The sequence below is a fragment of the Anopheles marshallii genome, chromosome 2 (assembly GCF_943734725.1).
Source record: "Anopheles marshallii chromosome 2, idAnoMarsDA_429_01, whole genome shotgun sequence".
NCBI lineage: Eukaryota > Metazoa > Arthropoda > Insecta > Diptera > Culicidae > Anopheles > Anopheles marshallii.
The window spans coordinates 45,453,730-45,479,437 of record NC_071326.1 but is presented as its reverse complement, the minus strand read 5'-3'; the positions used below and the strand labels follow the sequence as shown (position 1 = coordinate 45,479,437).

Sequence of the window (25,708 nt, the reverse complement as noted above, 5' to 3'; positions counted from 1 at the left end):
GGAGGGATGGTATGCACGCGAATCACGATTATTGAGACTCGCGGCGACACCAATGCGAAGGTGAAACACGACAGGCGACGTAAAATAATGCGTTGTAGCTTTTTTGGGGCCCGTCGTGGCACCGTTCCGTGATGTCCCGTTTTCGATGACGATGACGTTTCTTCCGTTCACTGGCCTCTTGGTACATTGACGATGCACGGACGAAGTGTAGAAAAGCCTCGTAGATGCCAGATGCGGTAAATTAAGGGCCGTACTGCACACAGCTGGACCGCGATGGTGTTCGCAGCTTTCTCCACCGTTCCTCCTAACAGAAGGACACAGGACCTTTTTCACCAACGACGACCGACTGTCGATGCACTGCTGCCCCACTGCACCGTTCTTGGCACTGCCACATTAGCACTTTGATTTACCGGAGGTTAATGCTAACGCATGAAATACGTTTTATTTATGCGCACCAGCAATAGAGGTTCACTTTTGACCGTTTTTCTACGCCCATCTGCACCGAAGAAGAGGCAGCGCAACGCGGACACTTTCTTCTTTCAATAGAGATGCTACGTAAGACCAATAGGCACTAAAGTCGATGGTTGGTCATGGGCGTAAACGTGTGAATGACATTTGACGAGAGGCGTTTTAATTAACATTGGTAAATTATGTTTATATTTACATACCTAAAGCTGTTATTTTTTAACTGTAACATAAATTATACAAATGCTTTAATTAAAAACTTTTTTTTAAGAACCATCTGTTCAATTGACTTGGATTATTTTATTTTCAAAATCAAACCCCATTGATATTGTTGCGAAAACCCCTGTTATCCGAATTTTGACAATTGGGCGAAAAATGTTCGGGCGAAATGACGTGTTCGACTTGCCATCGTCAAGTTTACGTGGTTTTGTTAGTCCTGCAAGGCACGGGTCGTGAAAAAGGCAATTTTTAAACATGGTTCAAGCGTAAAACGATTGATTCTCTCTGTACGGAAATTGTTTTAAATAATTGTGAAGTGTCGTAAGTTGTCGCTGTTTGAAAGGTACGTTTTGGCCGGTTATACTTTAAGACTGTGCACGGTTCAATCATATCTTCCTTCCAGAACAGACACGATGACAACGTACGAGGAATTTATTCAACAAAACGAAGACCGCGATGGTATTCGCTTTACGTGGAACGTTTGGCCTTCGAGCCGTATTGATTCCACGCGTCTGGTTGTACCGCTCGGGTGTCTCTACCAACCGCTGAAAGAACGTCCGGATCTGCCACCGATTCTATACGACCCGGTCGTCTGTACGCGCACAACTTGTCGTGCTATATTGAACCCGCTCTGCCAGGTGGATTACAGGGCGAAGTTGTGGGTGTGCAACTTTTGTTTCCAGCGCAATCCGTTCCCGCCACAGTATGCGGCCATCTCGGAGCAGCACCAACCGGCCGAGCTAATCGCGGGCTTCAGCACGATCGAGTACACGATCACGCGTGCACCGTGTATGCCACCGGTGTTTCTGTTCGTCGTTGATACCTGCATGGACGAAGAGGAGCTGACGGCATTGAAGGACTCGCTGCAGATGTCACTTAGTTTGCTTCCCGCAAATGCGCTCGTTGGTTTGATTACCTTCGGCAAAATGGTGCAAGTGCACGAGCTCGGCACGGAGGGTTGCTCGAAAAGTTATGTGTTCCGCGGTACGAAAGATCTGAATGCGAAGCAAATCCAGGATATGTTGGGAATCGGTCGTGTTCCCGGTCCCCAGCAACCGGGACAGCAGCACCAGCAGCAAGCGATGCGGGGCGCAGCAGCACCAGTTCCGCCGGCCAACCGATTCCTCCAACCTCTGCACAAGTGTGACATGGCATTGACCGATCTGCTTGGCGAACTGCAGCGTGATCCGTGGCCGGTACCTCAAGGCAAACGGTACCTCCGTTCGACGGGAGCTGCACTCTCGATTGCAGTGGGTCTGTTGGAGTGTACGTACCCGAACACGGGTGGCCGTATTATGCTGTTCGTCGGTGGACCTTGCTCCCAAGGGCCGGGTCAGGTGGTGGATGATGAGCTAAAGCACCCGATCCGTTCGCATCATGATATTCAGAAGGACAATGCGAAGTTTATGAAGAAAGCGATCAAACACTACGAAGCACTAGCATTGCGCACGGCTACTAATGGCCACTGCATTGACATTTATTCCTGTGCACTCGATCAGACGGGTTTGATGGAGATGAAGCAGTGTTGCAATTCTACCGGTGGTCATATGGTGATGGGAGATTCGTTCAATTCCTCGCTGTTTAAGCAAACTTATCAGCGAGTGTTTGCCGCGGATCAGAAAGCGGAACTCAAGATGGCGTTTAACGGCACGCTGGAGATCAAATGTTCACGCGAGCTGAAAATCGAGGGTGGTATTGGATCGTGTGTATCATTGAACGTGAAAAATGCGTCCGTCTCGGACACCGAAATCGGCATGGGCAATACGGTACAATGGAAACTGTGCACCATGACCCCCAACACGACCATGGCCTTTTTCTTCGAGGTGGCCAACCAACATGCGGCTCCGATACCACAAGGTGGTCGAGGTTGTCTGCAGTTCATTACACAGTATCAACATTCCAGCGGGCAGCGACGCATTCGTGTGACGACCGTCGCGCGCAGCTGGGCAGACGCAACTGCTAATTTGCATATGATCAGCGCCGGATTCGATCAGGAAGCGGCCGCCGTTTTAATGTCCCGCATGGTCGTGTATCGGGCGGAATCGGATGATGGCCCAGATACGCTCCGTTGGATCGATCGTCAATTGATCCGGCTGTGCCAGAAGTTCGGCGAATACGGCAAGGATGATCCGAACAGCTTTAGGTTGGCAGAAAACTTTTCGCTCTTCCCACAGTTCATGTACCATCTGCGTCGGTCGCAGTTCCTGCAGGTGTTCAACAACAGCCCAGATGAAACAACCTTCTATCGGCATATGCTGATGCGCGAGGATCTCACTCAGTCGTTGATCATGATCCAACCGATACTTTACTCGTACTCGTTCAATGGGCCACCGGAACCGGTGCTGCTCGATACGTCCTCCATCCAGCCTGATCGGATATTGCTGATGGACACGTTCTTCCAGATACTTATCTTCCATGGTGAGACGATCGCGCAGTGGCGCAAAGATAAGTACCAGGACATGCCGGAGTACGAGAACTTCAAGCAGTTGTTGCAGGCGCCCGTAGATGATGCGCAAGAGATTTTGCAGACACGCTTCCCGATGCCGCGATACATCGATACGGAGCAGGGTGGATCCCAAGCTCGGTTCCTCCTGTCGAAGGTTAATCCTTCCCAAACCCACAACAATATGTACGCGTACGGCCAGGTAAGTGTCGTTTGTAGATAGAATATCTGAACAAAAAAAATCAGCTGAACACAGTTTAATCTTTTTTTTTTTATAATCAATTGTACTTAAAATATTCTAAATTGATTCCCATGTGTGTTCTCTTTTTTGCCAATGTGTGAATTGTGTGTCGTGGTGATTGTGATTGAAACTATTCAACATTGATCATGTTTCACACACTGATTACGGTTACCTCCTTCTCAACATCGCCATACGATTGCCATCCCTCTTGAAACGACGTACCCGACTGGTCGGACACACAACATTATTCCTATCCACAATCACTGCCCCGACACGGAACAAACCAAACAATATACTCGAATAACTTTGTTGCCTTCCCGTCCATTTTCCCCTCGTGACTGAAACTTACACGGTTTCATACACGTTGGCAGATGGCGGTACCGAGTGCGGTAGTTATTTTTTTTTTCATTTTTATTATTTTAAATTTACTTATACCACCATTGTAACTCAATCGGTTAAGAATATTAGCATACTATTTGGTATAATCTATGGGACTGGTATGGAACATCGTAAACTATTCTTCACCACACCGGGATTAACCTAACGGTTCTTTCATTCAATCCTACTCCCCCTACACACCCTATTCACTCTAATTATATATCATTTCAATACACACTGATATCGCAAATAAATTAATAACATCAACGGTTCGCTGTGATATACTATAAGGGGGTTACAATTAAAATTTGGAATGCTTCCATCTGCTTACTATTCCTATCCTTAATTTTGTATAATTATGATGTTTTACTTACTTCTGTTAAGATGTTTATGTTTTTGTTATGTAAAAATGGTAACACAACATGCAAATTAAATGAGAATTGTATATTATCGCATTTGTGAATATGGTTAACTTTGATATTTTATGATTTGGATTTTTTTGATAATTTTTTATGATTTATTAAACATTACATATTACTTATATTGTCTAAAATTAATAATAGAATTAAATATTAAAATTATACATTTAGTCAGAGGATTCGTAAATTTATAAATATATTTTATTTTATGCTTTACGTGTTAAATTCTATTACACATACTGGTCTGGTACAAGCTGGTACAGCAATCTTGCAATTTGGGTTAGGTATTTGGATTCAATGGGATGTAATATGCACTTCAAAATTGTTAAAACAAAATCATCTCTACTAACAAAACTTATCGGCCCTCGATCCTTATTCGATTCCATGATTGTAACGTATTTTTATCTCCTTCTTTCTCCATTTAATCAATCAATCTCAACCCCTTATCTAGGACGGTGGTGCCCCCGTGCTTACAGACGACGTTTCGCTACAAGTGTTCATGGAGCATCTGAAGAAATTGGCTGTTTCGTCCACAACCTAACTGCTTCAGGCCGCAACCTCGACATCAGTGCTCAATCCGTTTCAATTAAGTGTTGTTAACTGGAAAAGCCATTTGGACAAAGGAGGGGACGAAACAAGATCGAGCAACGGAGGAATGGGAGTGGGAACCTTCTCGTTACTACAACAGTATATATGTATCCATTTATAGCACCGGAGGTTCTTTTTGAACAGTTCAGCAGCAGTTTGATTTGTAAAATTTTGGAGCAAAACGCGGTTTAAATGTAGCAAAAAAGTGTTTTTTATAAATTTGTGGAGAAAATGCTCGTTTCATGTTAGACGGTTCGTAGGGATTGAATTATATAAATCTTATCTATTTGCTAGTTAAGTTAACATTCACCATAAAGTAATAAAGTGTATCCCTGCACTGCACGCATCAGTGCTCGTCCAGGGAAACTCTAACTCTCTGTTGTCTAGCATTGCTGCGGATTCGATGAAGATGATGACGGTCTCACCCTTTCGCCTTCACAGGTTCGAGAGGGATGAAATTATCTTTCGATATTAAATACACCTGTAAAAGTAAATCAATAGACAATAGTTTACGAGGAGATGCTTGAGTGGACCAATCGACTACTAAGGGTACAACAGCCACATGGATAGCTAAACCCCCAAAACACACACCCACACTCGTTCTATTGTAGCAATCCATCTTTATTACCATTCGCGCGATGCCTATTTACATTCACCTTTCCAAATCCCCCAAGAAATAAGTGTGTTTGTTGGTGTCCCCAACGGTGTCCCCAACGGAAATAATAAGTTTTGTGCCTCTAGAAATTTTCTAACTAATATCTACAGACAGGAATGAGGAAGAAGCAACCGATGCCGCGCATGGTGCGGCTATAGACCATTTGCATCTTCTATTTGGATGTTCTTGTCCCCTTCTAGTTGAGGAAGCGGATAGACATCTTTTGCTCAACTTCCGTTCGTTCCAAGGCGCGACAAAAGTCTTCGAATGAAATTTTGCCCCCACCGACGGTGTCCGCTTCCATGATCGTGCGCTCGGCGATGCTGTTCAACTGATCCTGGCTAATGTTCGCCCCTACCATCATCTGCAGGATGTTGAGAAGCTCGTCGCGCGAGATCGTTTCATCATCATCCAGGTCGTACATCTTGAACGCAAAGCGCAGCTTCTCTTCGCGACTGTTCAGTCGATTTTCCTTGTTGGGCTTGATCGGTCGGAAGTGTGCAAGGACACGGGTGAACTGACGGAAGTTGACACGATCATCGTTGCTATCGGCAAAGAACGAGTGGACGATGCGCTCGCACAGCGGATTGATGGCCAGCTCCGGAATGCGCAGGAAATCTTCCCGCGAAAGTGTACCGCAATCGTTACGATCAAGCGAAGTAAAACGCGAGTACAGTCGTTCAATTTGGTTGGGAGTAACTGGGAAAGAAAGGAACAAGATTTGTAAATGTAATTTAATGAAAAACCTATAACTAAACAATGCCGGAGGGCCAAGAATAGAAAAAAAGGGCTAAGTTATGATTGATACACCTTTTTCACACTCTCACACTTTTTTCTGTGCATATCAGCAAAATATGCAACGACACGCGCAACCTTTCCAATGACGTAGTTTCATCACCGTTCATAAATTTGACGAGCAGCAACGGGGGAAAGCTTTTAATTATCTGTGTTTTTCTAGAATTTAGTGGCGGAGGGTCGCTAAGGCTTCACACCGCAAAACATTGTATTGCCTAACGCATGTACAATATACTACAACCAAGCCCGCTTATCGCGCCCGTGTTTAATTACGAGCACTTCGGGACTGCGAAGGTGAGTTAGATAAAAGACTAGAACGGTGTGTCGCTGCGCTGGCGCTCCAATTCGCCAAAGCCCCCAGTTGAGGATGGATGATTAACTTAATGTTCTCTAACTAATTGCGCTGCACTGGCCACGGGTTCCGTAATGCACGCACGGTACACACACCAGATGCAATTCTCAAGGTTCTTCTCCAACACAACACCACTGTGTTTGCGGTGCAGTTATGATAATAAATGGGCCTTAAACTAATCTACTCACATCCTGTTTCTTCGTGAATTTGGGCAATTTCTTCCTCACGCAACAAGAGAGATGATTTGTTACCCATATTGGTAGCAGAAAGATAAACTGAAATACCAAAATTAATCACTTCTCGATATCCCGATCAAAACAGAGCGAACAAAACAACACACCCGACTGCAAGCTTCTTGCAACTGTGAATGTCACGCATCTGCTGCGCTGTACCTGACGTTTGCCGATGTTGACAAACGGTCTCGGCGTGAAATGTCAAGCGTCTGACACCTCCCCAAAAGAAAATCAAGCATTATTCTTTTCACACACGCAGTAAACTGGAAAAGTGAATCGGATTTCCCTGCTGTTCTAGTCCCAATTCACCACGTTTATGTAGGCGGTGTGAAGCCGCACTTTCGCTGTGTGAATTTTAACTATGAGTGCAAAGACTAGCGAAGAAGCAATAGCGCAAACCAAAGCAGTCAACGACATGCCCACCGACAAGCGGCGGGCGCACGATGATGGCACCACGGAACAATCCACCGCCGGGTCTTCAGCGCGCGAGGATGGTAAAGCCACTTTTACATTCTAAACACCTTCCTATATAAATTGTGCTTTAGGCAGCCCTTAAAATGTCATCTATATGTGATACGCATTCCTCCCCGGTTTTTGTTTTTTCACCACAAGAGACCGGTGAGGGCGAGGCCAAACACTTGGCGTCCGGTAACATCCGAAAGTCTGACTACTTTTTGTTACACCTTTGCGTCACATTTGCGTATCCTTTTGCTCAACTCACACGATTATCCAACATTTTTACCGGATGAAGGCACTCGTTACGAACGGTTTGGTTTCTAGTTTAAATTTCGGTCACCGTTCCTCGAAACAAACGGTCGTGTATCGGTTCGCGTCGCGTAAGTGTTTTATTTATGTTTTGCAGTAATGGTTTAGCTTTAAAAAAAAGCCGTGTCAAGGGGGCTAGACTCTGGAAAAATGATGGGTGAGTGTGATTTTCTCTTGTTTAACACCTACCGATACACGCTAATGGATTACAATCCTTCTTTACCCATCTATTGCTAAAAGCATGTCACGGTAGTTTAATGTTTTATATTACACTTTTTCCCATTTTTCTGCAGACACCTCTACGCCACCCGCAACGAAGCGCACCAAACGCTGCGACGACAGCAACACGGAGCTAGTCTCAATTAATGGATGTTTTTTCAGCGATGACTTTCGCGAACGTTTTAAAGTGGCCTGGCAGGGCAGGGAAAGCATTACCGGTCACAATTACCAGTTGAAACAGGACCCCTTCCAGCTGGCCGTTTTTCAGCACTTTCTCCAGGAGGATGTTAGCCGTGCGAATGCCACAAAACGGCTCGAGGCGGAATTCAGTACGGTCGATTGGAAACGGAAGCAGATGGATCTGTATGAGTTTTACCAGACCAACGATTTGTGCAGCCTCGAGCGGGATTACCTGCAGGCATTTTACACGGTGCTGAAGGAGCAGATGATGCCACTGGTGGAGGAGCTAACCGGGATAAAGCTGACGCACGTGTCGGCTTCCTGCTCGATGTACAATGCAGGCGATTATTTGCTAGTACACGATGATTTACTCTCCGATCGACGGATAGCGTATGTGTTCTACCTCAGTCCGTGGGATTGCCATAGGCAGTGGCGCGAAAAGGATGGCGGTGCATTGGAGCTGTTCAAAGCGGATGGAAATCAGCTGCCCGTTTTCCCAGTAACGGATAAGATATACCCGCAAAACAATCAGCTGGTACTGTTTCGGGTGTGCGAAAAATCCTTCCACCAAGTGGGTGAAGTGACAACCTTCGACTACCCACGGTTAACCATCAACGGATGGTTTCACGGACCAGCACCCGCCGGGAAAGGAAATGGTGCCAATGTTTCGCGCACACCTTCCATCATTGTCGATACACACTACATCAGTCCGCGAAAGATCGAAATCGATCTTGCCGAGTGGATCAATGACGTTTACCTGGTCGATGAGGTAAAACAGAACGTGCAGAAAAAGGTGGAAATGTTTTCGGAAGTTTCATTGGAACAGTTTCTGCTACTGCCCCGATTTGCGGCACTGCTGGAAACACTTGCCGACGAACCAAACCTGGAGTGGAAAATCAAAGGACCGGCACATTTGCGAAAGTACGAAGTGCTGAACTTCAAATCCCTACCCGAAGCTAGTCCGCTCGGAGCGATGTACGATTTGTTCACGAGCAAAACGATGTTTCGCCTGCTGTACGATTATACCGAACTGGATCTGTACGGTAAAAAGGCGAGAGCGCCCAAATGTGCCATCGAGCTGCAACGTTGGGAGCGTGGCTGCTACACGGTGCTTGGCGATTCGTCCACGTACGCTGACAGCACGCTGGATCTAACCTTTTACCTGAACGCGCAGGAAAATGTCGGTGTGATCACATATCTTGTGCCGGAGGGTGATCAACAGCAACAAGGATCGGGCACCACCAACCGGCACGATGATCAACCATCATCGTCATCAGGATCGTCGGCGTACGCGGAATGTTACGACGAGGACCCGGTACTGTTAACGCTGCTCCCGAAGGACAACGTGTTGAACGTGGTGTACCGCGCGGAAGGAACGACCAAGTTTACCAAATACGTCTCGCACAATACGTATCTCGAAAAGGCTAACGATCATGGTCACGCTTATACGTACATACTGGTGTGTAGCTACAAGGAGTAGAACCGAATAACGTTTGCGTACGTGCGTGCAACATCTCTCCTATATTCGTACTGAGTGTTCTTTGGCGTAATAAAACTGCACATGAATAACTATAGCATGTTGAGCGTATTTTATTAAAGATTTTATTTCATTGGTTAACGTTAAAATATGTTGTGTTTTATAAACTGTGAATGTTTTTATCTATACTATTTTTTTAACAGCTGCTGCAATTCACATCTACGCCACCATCGCTTTCATCGTCATCATCATCGTGATTGGAGTGCCAATGTGGTGGAAAACAACGGAAGTATACCGGTGAGATAGTTGTACCAGCGTGTTCATTCATTAAAATTAATTTGATTGTTTAACTATTTTGCAGCGTGTCTCTACCATACTCTGAAATCCGTGCGTTAAACGAAGAACCTATCAAGACCTCGTTTCGGCTGGGTTTGTATTGTCAGTCAGCAGAAAGAGGGGACATTTTGGCATTCGAGTTGCGCAAAAAGTTTGAACAAAATTGTATGTAAATGCAATTTATTTTATTGAATGTTTCCAATTTAAATTATGCCGATTCGCTTCTCTCTTTCTGTAGTTGTGTTTGAATTGGATTTACAGCTTCTATCTCTAGATACCGATATATTGTCCACGATTAAAACACCTGCTAGACTGGAAGCGGAACTGCTGCAACGCTATCCCACATCGGTAGGACATTTTCTGTTCATCGAGTGGCATAAGTTGGACGACGATATTCTCGTCACCTCCGATCGAACGGCTTTTATATCGGAAAGTGCTTGTAAGTGCTGGAAGAATCTGATTGGGAACGAGCTGAGCTTCACCGTGAGGATTCACCATTCGTCAATTATCTTCATTTTAGCATCGCTGAAGGCGTATCAAGTGCTTTCGTCATGGATACTACAGGAGTACAAACTAAAGGCAATACTTGGTTCGAGAGATGCGCAACAGACAATGAAGGGCCGACAGTTACGGTTAAACTCGGCTCCTCTGCAATCACAGTACGAAGTGCTCATTACCGTGTTAAATCCTCGGCCCGAACTTCAAAAAGTACACTGGAATGCGCGCGCAGCAGCAGAAAGTAAGTTGTCACGGATCCTGCCTGGTGACATGCACTGGAAAGATGACTCCTATCGTTTCGTTCTAGATTATATTGAACCATTTCTTAAAGAGCTATCGGGCATTACCAATTTCACCATCAAAACGCAATGGATTTATCAGGTCGCCATTGAAGGTGTTGGTGCACAGTCCAAACAAATCCCGGACGATACAAAACTTGGCCGCCATTACGCACTGGCCGAGGATAGCCTACCGCAAATCATCACTTCGCTAGAGAAAAAGCTTGGCACACAGATCACCGATAATCCTTGCATTCATTTGGTCGTGTACGTTCCGCCTTGTGCGCAAGCGCCGCTTAAAATCTACCGTAAGGACGGTCAACGGGCTATCTCACCGGGCGGTAATGTGGAAGCGTTTACATCCGCCAAATGGGGTGGCATTGTGTTTGCTAACCCAGCCGAAGCAACCTGTGTCCGGTACATGGAAACTGAACAGTTTAGCGATGTGTACATTCATGCACAGGACGTAATGCCGGTGTTGCTGTATCAATTGCGCAAAATATTTGATCTCGAAAACAATACACCTTTGCTAGACACAACTTTGGTACCGTACAGTTCGATCGAACCACGTGTCTGGGAGGTGGATACGTTCGTTCGTACCAACACTATTTATCTGGTGCATTCGGCGACTACGACGCTACAGTCCTTGATTCAACTGCTCGGGGGAATTGAGTATATCGTGATCAACGATGAGGTAGGTGCGGCCATTCAGAATGCGTACCATAAGATAGTGGAAGCAAAGCAGAAGCTGAGTACGGGTAGCTTGGAACAGGCAGCTGTACTGGCAAGGGAAGCTTACACGTCGGCGGAAAGGGCATTCTTTGATCCGAGCATGTTAGCGTTGTTGTACTTTCCAAACGAGCAAAAGTACGCGATCTACATTCCACTGTTTCTGCCCATCATGATTCCGGTTGTGTTTTCGTTTAATACTATTCTGAAATATTTCCGTGGAAAAAAATCGAGCCCTAAAACAAAGGAAGAGTAAATGAACAAATATAAACGAATAAGCGAACGAAATGAGTTTCGCATTGTTCAAACGATAATATTTTATTTCGAAAATTCATCTAATATTAGGTGTACATCTTTTTATTCATAAAGAACGGTCAGGATAAGGTGTATAATTATATATGACCGTTGATAAGCTAGCAAAAAAAAAAAAAAACACACACACATAGAATAATTTACTTCCGTCGGGTTAAATTGGAGAAAATCTCCAAATTTTTCCCCTTTGTGATCTCTTTTGCCTCCTGCAGCCCGATGTTGTACGCTTGGTCAAATATCTTCTTGATTTCCGCCAGCAGTCCGTTCTTCGATAACGCTCCCAGTTCTGGACAAAAAAATACATCGTTATAACCATTAAGGTCAACAACCATGATAGCTGTTTTGAGTGTGTTTACTTACGATACATGGCATTTATATCGTCCTGCGTCAGGCCCTTCATCCACGAGGGTGGTGTTAAATCTGAAGAGAAACATTTTAAAATTCGTTCAAACATTAACTTCCGAGACGTTTGGTGTGAAATGGCGTTACTGTGTCATACTATTCGATTCCCACATGTCCGGCGATCCGTTACTTTCCATCAGCTCAAACAAGCCGCTATTATCAAGATCTAAGAAAAAATGTTGCTCTCGTTACATTACAGCACGCACGTAAGCATGTTCAGTGAAAATCTTACCATCCTTAACTTCAATATTGTATTTGTTTGGCATTATGGTCCAACGTTCAACGATTGTGCAAACTAGCAAGTGATTCGGAATCAAATTAACTTAACTTTCAAGACTCTCAGTAACGATTCACACTTTTCACGCTTATCCGTAGCAAATGCTATCACCGGGGTTGAAGCAATTATAGTAATTTTGGAGACGAAACGCTTAAAAACGCAGAAATACTACGCACTGTTCTATAATTTGTTGATATGAGCAACTGGAAATTTCGACAACTTTGTTTTCATCTTTCAAGCTGCCCTGTTTACCATAGCGCGTTGAAGAGTGTGATCCGATCCATCGGCCATACAGCATAGCTTCACCAACGATGCACTGTGGTCGGTCACTGTTTTTAAATAAATTCGTTTTTTATCGTTTTGTTCAATTGTTTTTACTTAGAGTAGACATGAAAGGGCATAAATGTATACGTATAGATTATGAAACAGTTGAGCTTTATTCACAGCAATGGAAAATATAGTGAAATATCAAATAATAAAATAATTTATATTGCTCATTGCCGATTGCGGTGTCGTGTGTGCGCATCTTTTTGTCGTTCAATGTTGTTTGGAAGCGGCATGACATAAGATTCGTTAAAAAAAGATTGTTTTTCAATTTCTTCGTTAAAACACCAGCGATCCAAGCAGTTGCTAGAAAACCTTGACAAAATCCTTCAGCTGTCCAGCGGGCAACGAACGGCACGACGGTCGGCCCAAGTAGATGCGAAGTTAGTGCAACTGTTTCTGTAACCGTTCAGTACATTTTAGTGCTAGTTTTTTGCCACACAACTGCTAAAAAACCACGATTTAAGAATCCTATGTAAGCTGCTGGAGCGAAGAAATCAGGGTTCCTCCCAGTGGTTGTGTGCTACATTTTTTCGTTCATTTCCGCAATGGACAAAGAACACGAAGTTTTGCTCAATGCGTTTGTGATAGCCAAGAAACGGTATCGTGTGTTCTATAACGCAGGGATCTTAGTGTGGGAAGATGAATCTTCCAAGAAAGGTAATTAACGGTGCATTATTTCGTGTTGTGACGGTCGGAATCGTGACGAGTGAGGCATAGAGGAGCGTTGATCAGTGGCCTTGACCTTAAACCACGTAATACCACCTATCAATATAGAGACAAAAAAGAAAACACCAACGAACCAGGAAGTGCGTTGAACGAACTCACCGTTTCGGAAATAGGAAAAGTAAACAATACGAAATTAATACGCTAAAAATCATAGCAGCTAACCTTGCCAAGCTCAGAAATTGTTTTTCGTGGCATAATTTAATCTGGTGATTAGTTGAGTTGTTAGAATGATATGAGTTTATAAGAATTATCTTATCAAATATCCTTCGCGAATCGATACCCGTCTCCTCTAATCGATTTTCTCATTTTAGCCAAAACCACCGTACCGATAACGGATGTACTTTCGGTCGCAATATCTAAACTCCCCCACGCTAATGGCAAACAATGGATGAAACGTAGCAAAGCACCATCAGCGGCGGGACCAATAGCACGAAACGAAGCCCACGGCAGCCTAGACAGCGATCGAATTCCAGTGCTCTCCGGTTCGACCACGACCAACACGCTTGCGACGAACGCCAGTAACAACATTCCGCACAATCACAGCAATCGAGGTAATAGAAGGCTGCAAAGAAGTAAAGTGGTTTTCAAGGAATCACAGCAACACGTTTACCTCGTTAGAAGTCTCGTTGCTCCATGTATCCGCCTGTCCGTCCGCCCGCTCATTCGTTTCAATGACCTCCGTAATTGGCGGTGAGAGAACCATCGGGTTACGTCATGAGCAGAATGATTTGCGCTAAGTTGCAGTACTGGCAGCAATTGCTCCAATGAACCTTATGGCACGGGATGATTGGAGCGAAAACTTTACTGATCCGTAGATCGAAACGATTTTTTGCCCATCGCTTTGGTATAACATGAATGGGCACTATTTACCTTTATTTTATTTTTCTTTATTTTGTAGGCAGTTTGAATGAACTATCCGACTCTAATGATGATCGCGTCTACTTTGATACTGGGATACAAACGGGAAATTTCAACTACTTAATTGTTCACTATGCAGCACTTGTTTGTTTAAAAACCCATCGATGGCGGGTGAAATCCGTTGCCCTGCACAACAGCGAGCATCGTATCGTGGAACTGTGGTACAATCGTCTATTGAGCGATCTTAAAGGTAATCTTGTTTATCTAGTGCTGCAACAGTGGAATTAGTGACCTTTATGTAAAAATCCTCTTTTTGTAGATCAAAACCGGCCCAAAAATTTGCTTCTGTTTCTCAACCCTTACGGTGGCAAGAAGAATGCGTTGGCTCTGTACGAACGATTCGCAAAGCCGCTGTTCGGTTTGGCAGAGGTTGACATTAATTTAATTATAACGCAACGCGCGCAACAGATCTATGACATCGTCACCTCCAAGAGTATTGCGTTGGACAACTATGATGGTCTGGTTTGCTGCGGCGGTGATGGCACGTTTGCCGAATTGTTCAATGGATTGGTCACGCGTACGATGATAGATCGCGGTTAGAAAAATGCTAGAAAGATGGTTGTTTGAATGTTTATACATTTGGTGCGTTTTGCTTTCAGGTATCGATGTAAAACATCCACCGTTCCTACCGAAACCTAACATTCCGATCGGCATCATTCCGGCTGGCAGTACTGATACGGTAGCATGCTGTTTGAACGGTACCACCGACATCAAGACTTCGATTATACACATAATACTGGGGCAGCACAGTGGCCTTGACATATCCGCCGTATACGATGCGGATTCTGTTGCGCGGGCTGATGGGGAATCTCCGTTCTCGACGAGTAAACCGCGACCTCAGCTGCTGAAACTATTCGCAAGTGCACTGTCGTACGGTTATTTGGGAGACATTGCATACGATAGTGAAAAGTATCGTTGGATGGGACCAAAGAGATACGATTATTCGGGTACGATTGTGTTGCGGAATGTTAATAGAATGTGTTTTAAATCAGTGTCTTGTTTTTTGCAGGATTTAAGAAATTTCTTGCCAATCGAGGATACAATGCAGAAATTGTAGTACATCTTGATCAGCGCGGAAAACAAGACCCCAACGACGGTATCCGCTGTTTGGATAAGTGTAATCGTTGTAAAAAGGCTCTTTATGGTCATGGTGGTGAAGATGGTGGTACCAGCGTTGAGAATAGCGACACGGAGCCTTTAATCGTGCGTGGCAAGTTTCTTATGGTGAGCGGTGCTAACATTTCTTGCTCTTGTGAACGAAGTCCACAGGGATTTTCGCCTTACTGCCATCTGGGCGATGGATTGCTGGATTTGGTGCTTGTACGTCATACATCAATGTTTAACAACTTGCGACTACTGCTGACAATGACATCGAAAACGAAGAAAATTGTACGTATTGATTGATTTTGCTGATCGGTTCTTGTGGTAAACAGCAATTTTTCTCACTTTTTCTTATCGTAGAGTGAATTGCCGTTTGTGGAAATTTATCGTACGAAAGAGTTTCGGTTCACTGCGAACCGTCAGCCAGAGCTTAATGGTGGTGGTGAGGTTGCACCTGCAATATCTTCCGATACGATGCGGCGCTCTAAGTGGAACTGTGATGGAGAAGTGTTGCTGAATACGAATATAGTTGTCGAGTAAGTGTTTCAGGAAACTATCCTTTTTACGTAACACTCTTGAAACTAATCACCTTGCAACACATATTAGGTCCAACTGCCAATTGATACAAGTTTTTAGACGAGGAATCTTACCTAGTACCGGTCACGGTGCATCGGAACAACGGGCAACATCGAATGCATTGGATGTGGACGATAAAGAATCCTGCTGTTTTGGCCTGTGCAACTAATTTTGGGCCTTACTTTATGAGATTTTTCTGTTTTGGATCGACTCATTCGTCATTAGCACGTATTCAATTGTACGTGTCTACTATTTCTTTCGTATTGCTATCCTAGTTCCTTTCTTCTGAAGCTGTATCGTGACGATAAACTGTGATCATATCTTTACTATTATTTGTATTACTCTGCAGCAGCTGCTACAGCGTATAACTAACACTGCTATAACAGGCATCAATTCCTACTAGAAGGACCTTAAAAAAACGTGCGAACAAACCATTTTCTATAAATTAGGACAGGCGTATAGCTGTTTAACCCTTATCATCTTGCCGGGATTCTTATTTTTGTAAGATCTGCAACGCGTAAGCAATTTTAGATTGTGTGAAACGGACAATATCATTAGGCATGTGCAGGAAAGGTATAGTAATTGTCGGAATTTGCATTTGCTCAATCGAATGGAACTAGAAATTGACTCTCGTGTAGTTGTATTTTAACACATTCGTACAGTTATTCGGACAATATTCGACGACTTCACGGATACTAATTGTACACATGATACAGTCGTGCTCAAAATTAGCAGTGATGCCTAAAGTAACGTATCAAATGCACGGAAAGTGTTAGAAATAGTTTTCTATGCGGTTGTTCCACCGGTGAAACTACGAGTTCCTTCGTAGGGCAATAAGTATTTCTCATTGTAGTATTGTGGTTTAAAGTTTCGAACGTAGACAAGCAATGTAGCGCCAGTTTGTGCCGTTTTTGCAATAATCGGGAAAATTATTAGTCTGTTGTAGAGCATTACGAATGCAATACCTATTTGTATACCTTGGCCACAAGTTATGATTATAAATTCTATGTGAAGTATCATTTTAATACTGCTTTTAAAAGACGCATTCCACAAGCCGTATGCATAATACTTTCCCCCTATTACTTTCTATCAATAATGTGATTTTACTTCCTTTTGCCAATAGTGTCACTTATTGTGGGAGAAGCAATAAAAGCAATACAATGTAATGTTCTATCGATTAACAAACAGTAGTTAGCTAGAATTGGGCGAGGATCAAATGAGTCTATAGGGGTAGAGGTGCATTGGTAGTGTAATTTGAAAAATGAACAAAACTTTGTGATTCCTTTGGATATGGGGTCTACTGTATTAAGTGAATGATGTAAAAAAACAAAAATCACAAAGACTTGAGCTCATTCTCCCATTGCAGCCTTCGAAGGGAAAAAGGTAATTGTAGTTCGGTAGTGTGTAAATTATTTTCTAGACTGTTATGTAAGGGATTGAAATAGAAACTATTATGATGCTCAATGCAATAAATCAATTTTCCTACATCTGTTTATTGTACATTTTGTGAATAAGCTATCGTAGGTAGAGGATATCTAAACACAAATATCCGATTTCCACATATCAATGGCATATGTGCAACCTGTGATAGATTACAAACATTCAACTTATTGTCAATGGACGAATCACGAATTATCATCTGAAATAACTACTTTGTCCAAGCGATGATAACGCTTATCGGTCTGAAACATCTAGTCACATCCGAAATCGGATGCTGGTTTGTGAACTTTGATTGAAATTGGAACACTACACTGTGGTTGCGTTTACTCACGTTAATGGTTGGAATTTTCATCCTATTGTTTATTCATATGAAACAATGAAATTGTATAAGGGATACACCAGCGTCTTAAAAATAAACTTCTCCAGCACAGCAGCTCGGTCGACAAAGACCAGATTATCATCACTTTTTAGCCAACTCGTTTGACAACCAATCTAGTCCTTCGTACAATCCGTGGCCCTGAGTGGCGCAAGTCGCTTGTATGTACCACTGAAAGACAATTGCGCGGAGAGATTCGTTATAACAATATGTACCTCAGTCGCCTTCCAATATGACGTCATCGAGCTTTACTTACGTGTCTGTTCCGTAGCTGATTCAGGTGCAATTTATCGGTCAGTTCGGCTGCCGTCATTGCGTTGGGTAGATCCTGCTTGTTGGCAAACACCAACAATACAGCATCGCGCAGTTCGTCTTCTTGCAGCATACTATGCAACTCCTTTTCCGCTTCTACGATACGCTCACGATCGTTTGAATCAACCACAAAGATAAGTCCCTGCGTGTTTTGGAAATAATGACGCCAGAGTGGACGAATCTTGTCCTGACCACCGACATCCCACACGGTGAAGCAGATGTTTTTGTACTCGACCGTTTCGACGTTGAAGCCGATCGTCGGAATGGTGGTAACGATTTCACCCAGCTTCAGCTTGTACAGGATTGTTGTTTTACCGGCTGCATCAAGACCGACTTAAATGAAACAAAAAAGGCAAAATGGTAATATAGAGCGTAAAAGTCTGTAATAGATGACTCAACTACAACGTCCGATCTGGTCATGGCTAGTTTAAACCATAGATGACCATCTATGGATGGAATGAATGGAAACATTTCAAGACCGACAACGAGCCAAGTGGAGCCGAATAAAAAGATAATCTTTCAAAAGTGGTTCAAAAGGCATTGGTAAAAAGGGTTGTTATATCGAAAACTCTGCATACCACGTTAAAGAGTGAATACATTTATGAGACTTACCCATTAATATGCGCATTTGCTTTTTGCCGAACAACCGAGTTAGAACGCTGGAAATTGTCAGGCCCATCGCGTAGAGTCAAGGGTTGTGTTTACGTTTTGCTTCGATTCCTTGCTTTTCTGCTGCCCTGTAAATAAAGGATCACCGTTCGTTAGAGAGGAATCCATCTATAATCTGTATATCTAGTGGTACTCATTGATCCTACATGTCCCACTTTGATCACAATATCGGTAGCGCGGACATAACAAAGCCACAGCAGGCCAGTGTTAACGAGATGCGTCACGTACAGCGACGATTATTGGGAGCGATGAAAGGAGGAAACCTGCCTGCTTACCTTGCCCTTGAGCTACGCCGTGCGGCTTACGCGTGGATTGTCGCCTGCTTTTATCGAGATTTCTACCACCACCGGTGTATGCACGTTGGTGACGGCTAGCGTATTTTGTGAAATTTCTATTGTTACACGATTCAAAACATAACAATATGCCACGTCAGTGTCGCTAAAGGGAGCCTGTTTTGCTGGAATACAAATTACAACAGGGATTTTAGTAAATTCTGACAGCACTGAACTGTGGACACCCATTCGGACATCGTGCAAAACAGCACTGGTTTTTTTTTTAATACAGGCAGTCCCCGAGATACGCGGTTCCTTTTATACGCGGATTCGTAGATACGCGGTTTTTGGAAATGTGACAGCTGAGTTAGTTTATAGCACATAATATAAGCAAAAAGGTGTAAAATTGGTCTAAAACAGTTTCCTCTGTCATATAAAATTTTTGTTTTTAGTTTTTTTAAATGTATTCTACCAAAAAGCCAACTGACATGCTGAATAAATTAAGTACAGAGAAGCAAGTCAACTATCTAACTTTGAAGTATAAACGATTTTACTTCCGGAATCGACTAACGCGGAAATTCGAGATGCAGGGATTTTTCCCGGGTTATAGCGGATCGCTGTAATAGCGTATCTCGGAGCCAAAGGAACAAAGGAAAGGCAAAGGACAAAGGAATCACAAAGGAAGCTATTTTAAACCAATTTTACACCTTTTTCAATTTCAATTCAATCCAACTTAAATTTCCAAAAACCACTCCAAATCCGCGTATAAGAGGAACCGCATATCTCAGGGACTGCCTGTAGTTTGATATTACAACAAAATAAAAAATACACGTTAAAGCAAAATTGTTAAAAGCAATTTAACAAAATTATCCTTTATTTTGAACGAAACTACCACTGTATCATGTAACAGCATGACAAACTTTATTTAACCAGGCCGGTTAATAATTCATATGACATGAAAACAACTGAGGTTCGCGCAAATAAAACACTTTGCAAGAGCAGGTTCAGACAAAGCTTGGAAAAAATAAGATTTTTTTACGTGCCTTATATACATATACGTGCCCTTTTTATATATCTATGAGTACAATTCATTTCAAATGAACGTTGAAATTCATTTCTCAGCATATGCGACTATGCAGTATGGAAATGATTTTAAATGTACAAATTTTTGGCATTTGAAAATATTTTGTTATATGGGAAATGGATCCTATACGTCATATTGGATAACGGACGAACGAAGAACTGTTTACTGTTTCGTTGTTTACGCTTTAGACGGCTTCGCTTCGTTTTGAACTCAACGGATGCAATTGTGGAATTTGAAACTTTGGCTGGAACTGGTGCTGCAGCTGTACTGTGTGCCAAGTTAAATATGTGTGCATTGAACATTTCATGAACAGTTCACATTCAATTGATATATTTTTCTTTCATTAAAACATTCTGAAAGAGCGTGCGTTCGATCGTGCTTCGTTTTGAAAACATTTTGACACACGCACTCGTCAACTAGATGTCATAAACGATTACATTTAGCGCCATACCCAGGCGATTGTGAGCTTGCTTGGTGAGAAAAGGGATTGATTATTTCGGCCTGCGCTGTGTTGGCCGGAAAAAATATCGTTTTGTATCATGATTCCTAGCAACCTTACGTGAACGACATAGTTAAGTAGTGCGTTCAACCATTTTCACCTATATCTGCGGAAACCATGAGTAAGAAATGCTTTCTGTGCAAGAGCAGCGAGGACAACGAGCTGCTTTTTGGGAAATTTTACTCCAAATGGAAGCTGACCGTTCATTACTATTGCCTGGTAAGGAATGCTGCAGGATGTAAGTGCTGCATAAAACTGTTCTAACATTGCGATCGTGTGTTTTGTTTTCATTTTTCTACATAGCTCCTATCTTCAAATCTGGTGCAGAGAGGCAGCAATGACACGGTTGGAATTTTCGGTTTTTTAGAATCGGACATCCGTAAGGAGAACGAGCGGACAAAGAAATGCCGCTGTTATATCTGCAAGGATATGCATGCAAATGTATCTTGCTGTTCGAAGAAATGTTTACGAACATTTCACACGGCGTGTGGCATCATGAACGGTTGTTTGTCCCACTATACGGACACGTACCAGTCGTGGTGCTCTGCGCACGTACCACTCGAGCCGGACAGCAGTCCGCACACAAGTGTAGAACCGTGCTCGATATGCTACGATGAGATGGGCCAGTACGATGTGATCACTTCCATAAAGGCTCCGTGCTGCCGAAACGGATGGTTTCATAAAGGCTGCGTTGCACAATACGCCCAATCTGCTGGATATTTCTTCAAGTGTCCGCTGTGCAAAAATGAGGATAAATTCTTGGCCGAGATTCCATTGCGCGGCGTGTTTGTGCCTGAGCGTGATGCTGCCTGGGAGCTGGAACCGAACGCATTTCAGGAGCAGCTGCAGCGGCCTACGGATTGTGATGCGGTGGATTGTAAGTGCCAGGAAGGAAGAAGTGTAAACAACCGTGAATGGCGACTGGCAGTTTGTGGATCTTGTGGTTCGACATGCCGGCACTGGCAGTGCATGGAGCAGCCGGTCGAGAGCCCTGTAGTCTACCTTTGCCAGTTTTGTCGGCCAATACTCGGAGACCGCGTGAAATTGCTGGAAATAACCGATGGCAGTGATGATAGCAGCGACGACGATATAGCTTCTACGTCTTCGTCCACGTCACTCGACAGAACGTTGTCGGGCCGGGCAAGGAGAAATCTCTCCAGTGCACGTTACGGGGAGTCCGGTGCCTACAATTCGAGCAGCGATGAAACGCTTGGCAACATCCGTTGCTTAGTCAATTCTAGAAGAACCATATCAGATAATTCGGATTGTGAGGGATCTGATGGGAGTTCCGTTGAAATCAGGCGATGTATCCGACAAAACACGGGCAAGCGTGTGCGTCGTTTGCTATCTGATGGATCGGAGAATGAGAAAAGCCCTATCCCATCGCCTTCTGATGATCTGTTAAGAGCGGATGTCTGCAAACGGTTGGAAGGTGGTAATTCAGAATCATCCGGTGCGCTTGTTCCGATGCATCCTGATCGCCCATCACCGACGGGAGAGACGGATGAAAATTCATGTTCATCTAGTAGATTGATGGCTGCAGTAAGAAGAACAAGACAGCTTACAAGAAGACTATCGTCGCTAAGCGATTCCAGTAAACGATCGACAAGCGATGCCAACATGGATGAAAGTGGACTCAAAAGTAAGACGTCGCGCCGACCCATAATTTATTCGTCATCTGATGATTCTGAAAAAGTGTCGGAAGGGGAAGCACATAATTCTAACAAGATCGATGATTCCCCGGCGGGTAAGGAACGCAATGCTACTCGCCAACAGGAAAACAAACCGTCACCTCCAGCCAAAATCCGTAGACTAAGACTTTCATCTTCGTCGGATGACTTCGACAATAGATCGGAAAGCAAAACAAACAAGTTGGATGCGTTCGATGGTCCGTTGATATGTTCACAGCACCATACTACATCCCCACCGACCAACAAAGCGAGCCTTCGTTCAACCAGAAGAAAGGATGCATCAACATTAGTCAGCCGCACCACAGAAGCAATGAACAATACCAAAAGCGCACAGGAAACAAATAGTTCTTGTAATGAGGAAATATCAAAACGGTGGGACGACAATTCAAACACCGGTACGGTATTAGTGGGCGAAAGTCGATCACCACCGGTAAGCGAGAAGAGTGAGAATGCAAACGCGTCTGATACGTCGCTGGAAAACGTAACAGCAGCAACGAGGCGCACGAGACAACTAACCAGAAGGCTGTCGGTGAGTGAAGCCGGAAAACGTTCCACCAGTGAGAGCAGCATGGACATAACAAGGCCGAAACGCACACGCACAGTTCGAATCGCTACCCTTTTCGATGATCCAGACAAACAAACGGAAGATTCCGAAAGTGGGTCCACGGATAACCATGATTTTGCACCACAGAACAAACGACGCCGAGTTATCCGGGAACAATGCAACAAAGCGAATCCGTGCGCTACTACTACGAATCGGCGCAAGACATCATCGATTAGCCCACCAAGTACACCATCATCACTTGCCTCGGATTCTTCGCAACCGTCGGATGCAAGTAACAGCGATGACAACAAATCCGGCACCATTGAGAATGGAAAACAAACTGGCAGCGATACGTTAAATCTGCAGCAGCGATCAATGTTACAGTTCCTCACGTGTTCCGCCAGCAAATCGGCCACAACTTCGGGCAGTAGCGATCAGTCGATGGAGGAGACAGTTTCAGCATCCCCCTGGTCACGATTTGGGAGTAGCAACAAGATTGTTAGTGAGATTAGTCCGATTAGTTCCAACCGCGCTGCTACAACAGCTAAGCGAAGGCGAACGCGTTCTCATAAAAAGTCCAACAAAGTCTGCTCCAGCAATAAAAAACAAACAGGATCATCACCGTCATCGAGTCATGCAGATTCGGCACAACAAACCACACAAAAAGACAACATCGTACACAAGGTACGGTAGAAGAAAGCATTCATTCTGTACTAGAAGATAAATACTCATGGTTTTTTCCATTCTTTCCTTCTACATTTTTTTTTTTTACTTTTAGGATAAAGGACAGAAGAACATACTAGATTACTTCAATCGTTACTAATCGTGATTGTCGTTTACATTGGAGCGGATTCGAGTAGAATGCTTTGCTCTCGGTATGGTAATTGACCGTTAATTCTAGATTCAAGAAATTGTGCAATTACAATATACCGACGCAGTATAACAAATTTTCATAGTTGATTTGAGTAGTTATGTTAGCGTGTTTTACGTTTTTCTCTCGCGTCCATGGCGTGAATTATTGAGTGATGCGTTAGAATGGTCACTGCGCCAACAAATCGTAGCTAGCAATATCGTTTATGAATGATTTTAGTTTCGTTTGTGTTTTCCTTTTGAATTCCTTTTGAACAATTGTCAATTATTACGCCAGGTTTGTTGTTCTTCAATAATTTCAATGGAACTCTCCACATAATTGAAAGATTTAACTTATACATACGGTTTAAATGTTAGTTGTAAAATTGTAAAATATATGAGAAGTTTCAACTTCAACAAGCCTCGTTTACGAGTGATATATACATTCGAAATGATGCTTTGGAAAATTTGAGATGTTTCACTTGGCCTGCTGCAGAAGTCCATTAAACCGCACACGATCGAGTGACGTCGTCTACATCAGTCAATTTCCCGGCCTTTCTGGCGGACGCATTACCGCCATCACCCAATCTCAATTTGAGCCGACCACACCTCCTCTGCCCATGTGGACGAGCTAAAAAGCCTTTACGGGGGGTGGGTTGTTCGGTGTCATTCTCGTGAGAAGGCGACTAATGTGTTCATTGTACAGCTTGTAGAGTTTGTCATCGTAGCGGCTCTTCCATTGTCCTATCACACATGCGGGACTAAAAATCCTGATGAGCATCTTCCAATGGAACGCGGCTTAGAGGCTTTCGTCAGTTTTAGACAAGTCCATATCCAATACGATAAAATAGAAAAAGGTGAACTACAAAAGAATGCAGTTAATTTGCTTTTAATTCAATTTAATTTTCAAGTTTAAGCTTTTATTCTTGTGACTGTTTTCCCTAACGGACGGGATAACACCCGTGAGCAACAGAAAACCGACGAAACACATCATTCGAACAAGGAAAAACGGATGGAAAACGTTACCCCGCATGCTGTTGCGATCACCATTGGTTACCGTCTATGCGTCGATCACAAGAACTGGTTGCTTTCCAAAAGCTGCGCGTTTACGTGTTTGTGTGTGTGTATGCTCACATATACACGTGCGCACGCACGCACGCTCACTTGCTCGTTCGCTTTTGCGGGAGCGGACCCGCGAGCGCGATGAGAAGAAAATCATCGATCAGTATAATTTTTATCATCACCACTGGCGGACCCATTTCGGTGGTGGTGTACGCACCGAACGGCATGTGCGGAAATTGACGGGTACGTTTCCGTTTGGTATCATTTGCTTATATCGATGAATGGAAGGTTTGTTATCTTGCCGGTCTTGGGGTAGAGACTCGTCACCTTTTATCTACTTCCGCATCTTGGCGGCTGCTCACACAGCTAAGAGCTTGATTGTACACACAGCTGAGACAATCGAAGGAACGCGATTAGAGTACCTGAAGGGTGTACGAAACAAGGAAAGTCGGTGGGGGAGGTGGTGTAAGCTTTCCGTGTGAGCTGTCAACGTGCGTGAAATCAAAGTCGGCTTCGGCACATCGACTATCTGATGGGGTTTTTGTGCACAAATGTTCTGTCACTTTGAATTACTCTAGCGCCCACTTATTTTTTTTTTCTTCTGTAACAATTATGTGCGCGTGTGTGTGTGTGTTTGTTTGTGCAGGCAAGTGCGTGTGTGGGGTTATAGATCCGTGCGTGCATGTAATGCAAGCGGGTACGAGCACTTTGGCGCCCTAGAGTAAAAGCACCACTTAGCTAGTGGTGTGTACGCGTGACACACCAACACCATGCTGTACCCTACACGACCTGGCGATCGGTTTCTACTGCACAACGTTCGTGACAGCTGACAGCGATTGCGTGCTGTGAGAACGAAAACCGTGCTCCGTAGTATTTGTTCCTATCACTGCTGCTTTACGCAGTTATACCGGGCTAACGTAGGGAGTGTGTATGTGTTAAAGCTCCAGAACTGAAAGAAAAGAACTCTGCCCCCCCCAACGGGAAGCTGCCTCTTTTTTCAA

The 25,708-nt window shown here is 43.8% G+C and overlaps 8 protein-coding genes across 10 annotated transcripts; 5 read left to right on the top strand and 3 right to left on the bottom strand.

Annotated features, from left to right (window-relative positions):
* The first annotated feature begins 1,097 nt into the window (after positions 1-1,097).
* LOC128715428 (protein transport protein Sec23A) lies at positions 1,098-4,706 on the top strand. 3 transcript variants are annotated; one of them, XM_053810343.1, is made up of 2 exons: positions 1,098-3,329; positions 4,617-4,706. In XM_053810343.1, exons 1-2 carry the CDS (start codon positions 1,098-1,100, stop codon positions 4,704-4,706), a joined length of 2,322 nt encoding a protein of 773 aa, XP_053666318.1. The 3 variants fall into 3 exon arrangements, with proteins under 3 accessions (XP_053666318.1, XP_053666310.1, XP_053666303.1); XM_053810335.1 differs by having other exon boundaries at positions 1,098-3,335; XM_053810328.1 differs by having other exon boundaries at positions 1,098-3,338.
* An 898-nt stretch (positions 4,707-5,604) lies between these two features.
* LOC128719299 (calcineurin B homologous protein 1) lies at positions 5,605-6,810 on the bottom strand. The gene is made up of 2 exons (XM_053812923.1): positions 6,744-6,810; positions 5,605-6,107 (listed from the first exon to the last, which is right to left on the bottom strand). The coding sequence occupies exons 1-2, from the start codon at positions 6,808-6,810 to the stop codon at positions 5,605-5,607; spliced, it is 570 nt and encodes a 189-aa protein (XP_053668898.1).
* Positions 6,811-7,149: 339 nt separating this feature from the next.
* On the top strand, positions 7,150-11,526 carry LOC128706918 (GPI transamidase component PIG-S). The gene is made up of 6 exons (XM_053801861.1): positions 7,150-7,282; positions 9,633-9,726; positions 9,791-9,930; positions 10,004-10,204; positions 10,286-10,504; positions 10,571-11,526. The coding sequence occupies exons 1-6, from the start codon at positions 7,150-7,152 to the stop codon at positions 11,524-11,526; spliced, it is 1,743 nt and encodes a 580-aa protein (XP_053657836.1).
* Positions 7,704-9,432, top strand: LOC128709251 (prolyl 3-hydroxylase sudestada1). Its single transcript, XM_053804238.1, has 2 exons — positions 7,704-7,710; positions 7,847-9,432. Exons 1-2 carry the CDS (start codon positions 7,704-7,706, stop codon positions 9,430-9,432), a joined length of 1,593 nt encoding a protein of 530 aa, XP_053660213.1.
* Positions 11,527-11,722: 196 nt separating the features above from the next.
* Positions 11,723-12,250, bottom strand: LOC128708359 (protein lin-52 homolog). The gene is made up of 4 exons (XM_053803334.1): positions 12,217-12,250; positions 12,082-12,150; positions 11,943-12,002; positions 11,723-11,868 (listed from the first exon to the last, which is right to left on the bottom strand). The coding sequence occupies exons 1-4, from the start codon at positions 12,248-12,250 to the stop codon at positions 11,723-11,725; spliced, it is 309 nt and encodes a 102-aa protein (XP_053659309.1).
* Positions 12,251-13,133: 883 nt separating this feature from the next.
* LOC128719746 (ceramide kinase) lies at positions 13,134-16,078 on the top strand. The gene is made up of 8 exons (XM_053813376.1): positions 13,134-13,245; positions 13,626-13,865; positions 14,213-14,422; positions 14,492-14,767; positions 14,832-15,179; positions 15,242-15,621; positions 15,694-15,869; positions 15,940-16,078. Exons 1-8 carry the CDS (start codon positions 13,134-13,136, stop codon positions 16,076-16,078), a joined length of 1,881 nt encoding a protein of 626 aa, XP_053669351.1.
* Positions 16,079-17,809: 1,731 nt separating this feature from the next.
* On the bottom strand, positions 17,810-18,716 carry LOC128718951 (ADP-ribosylation factor 2). Its single transcript, XM_053812569.1, has 3 exons — positions 18,650-18,716; positions 17,982-18,370; positions 17,810-17,896 (listed from the first exon to the last, which is right to left on the bottom strand). The coding sequence occupies exons 1-3, from the start codon at positions 18,714-18,716 to the stop codon at positions 17,810-17,812; spliced, it is 543 nt and encodes a 180-aa protein (XP_053668544.1).
* Positions 18,717-20,678: 1,962 nt separating this feature from the next.
* On the top strand, positions 20,679-23,619 carry LOC128718030 (uncharacterized). The gene is made up of 3 exons (XM_053811704.1): positions 20,679-20,780; positions 20,865-23,480; positions 23,575-23,619. The coding sequence occupies exons 1-3, from the start codon at positions 20,679-20,681 to the stop codon at positions 23,617-23,619; spliced, it is 2,763 nt and encodes a 920-aa protein (XP_053667679.1).
* Positions 23,620-25,708: the final 2,089 nt, after the last annotated feature.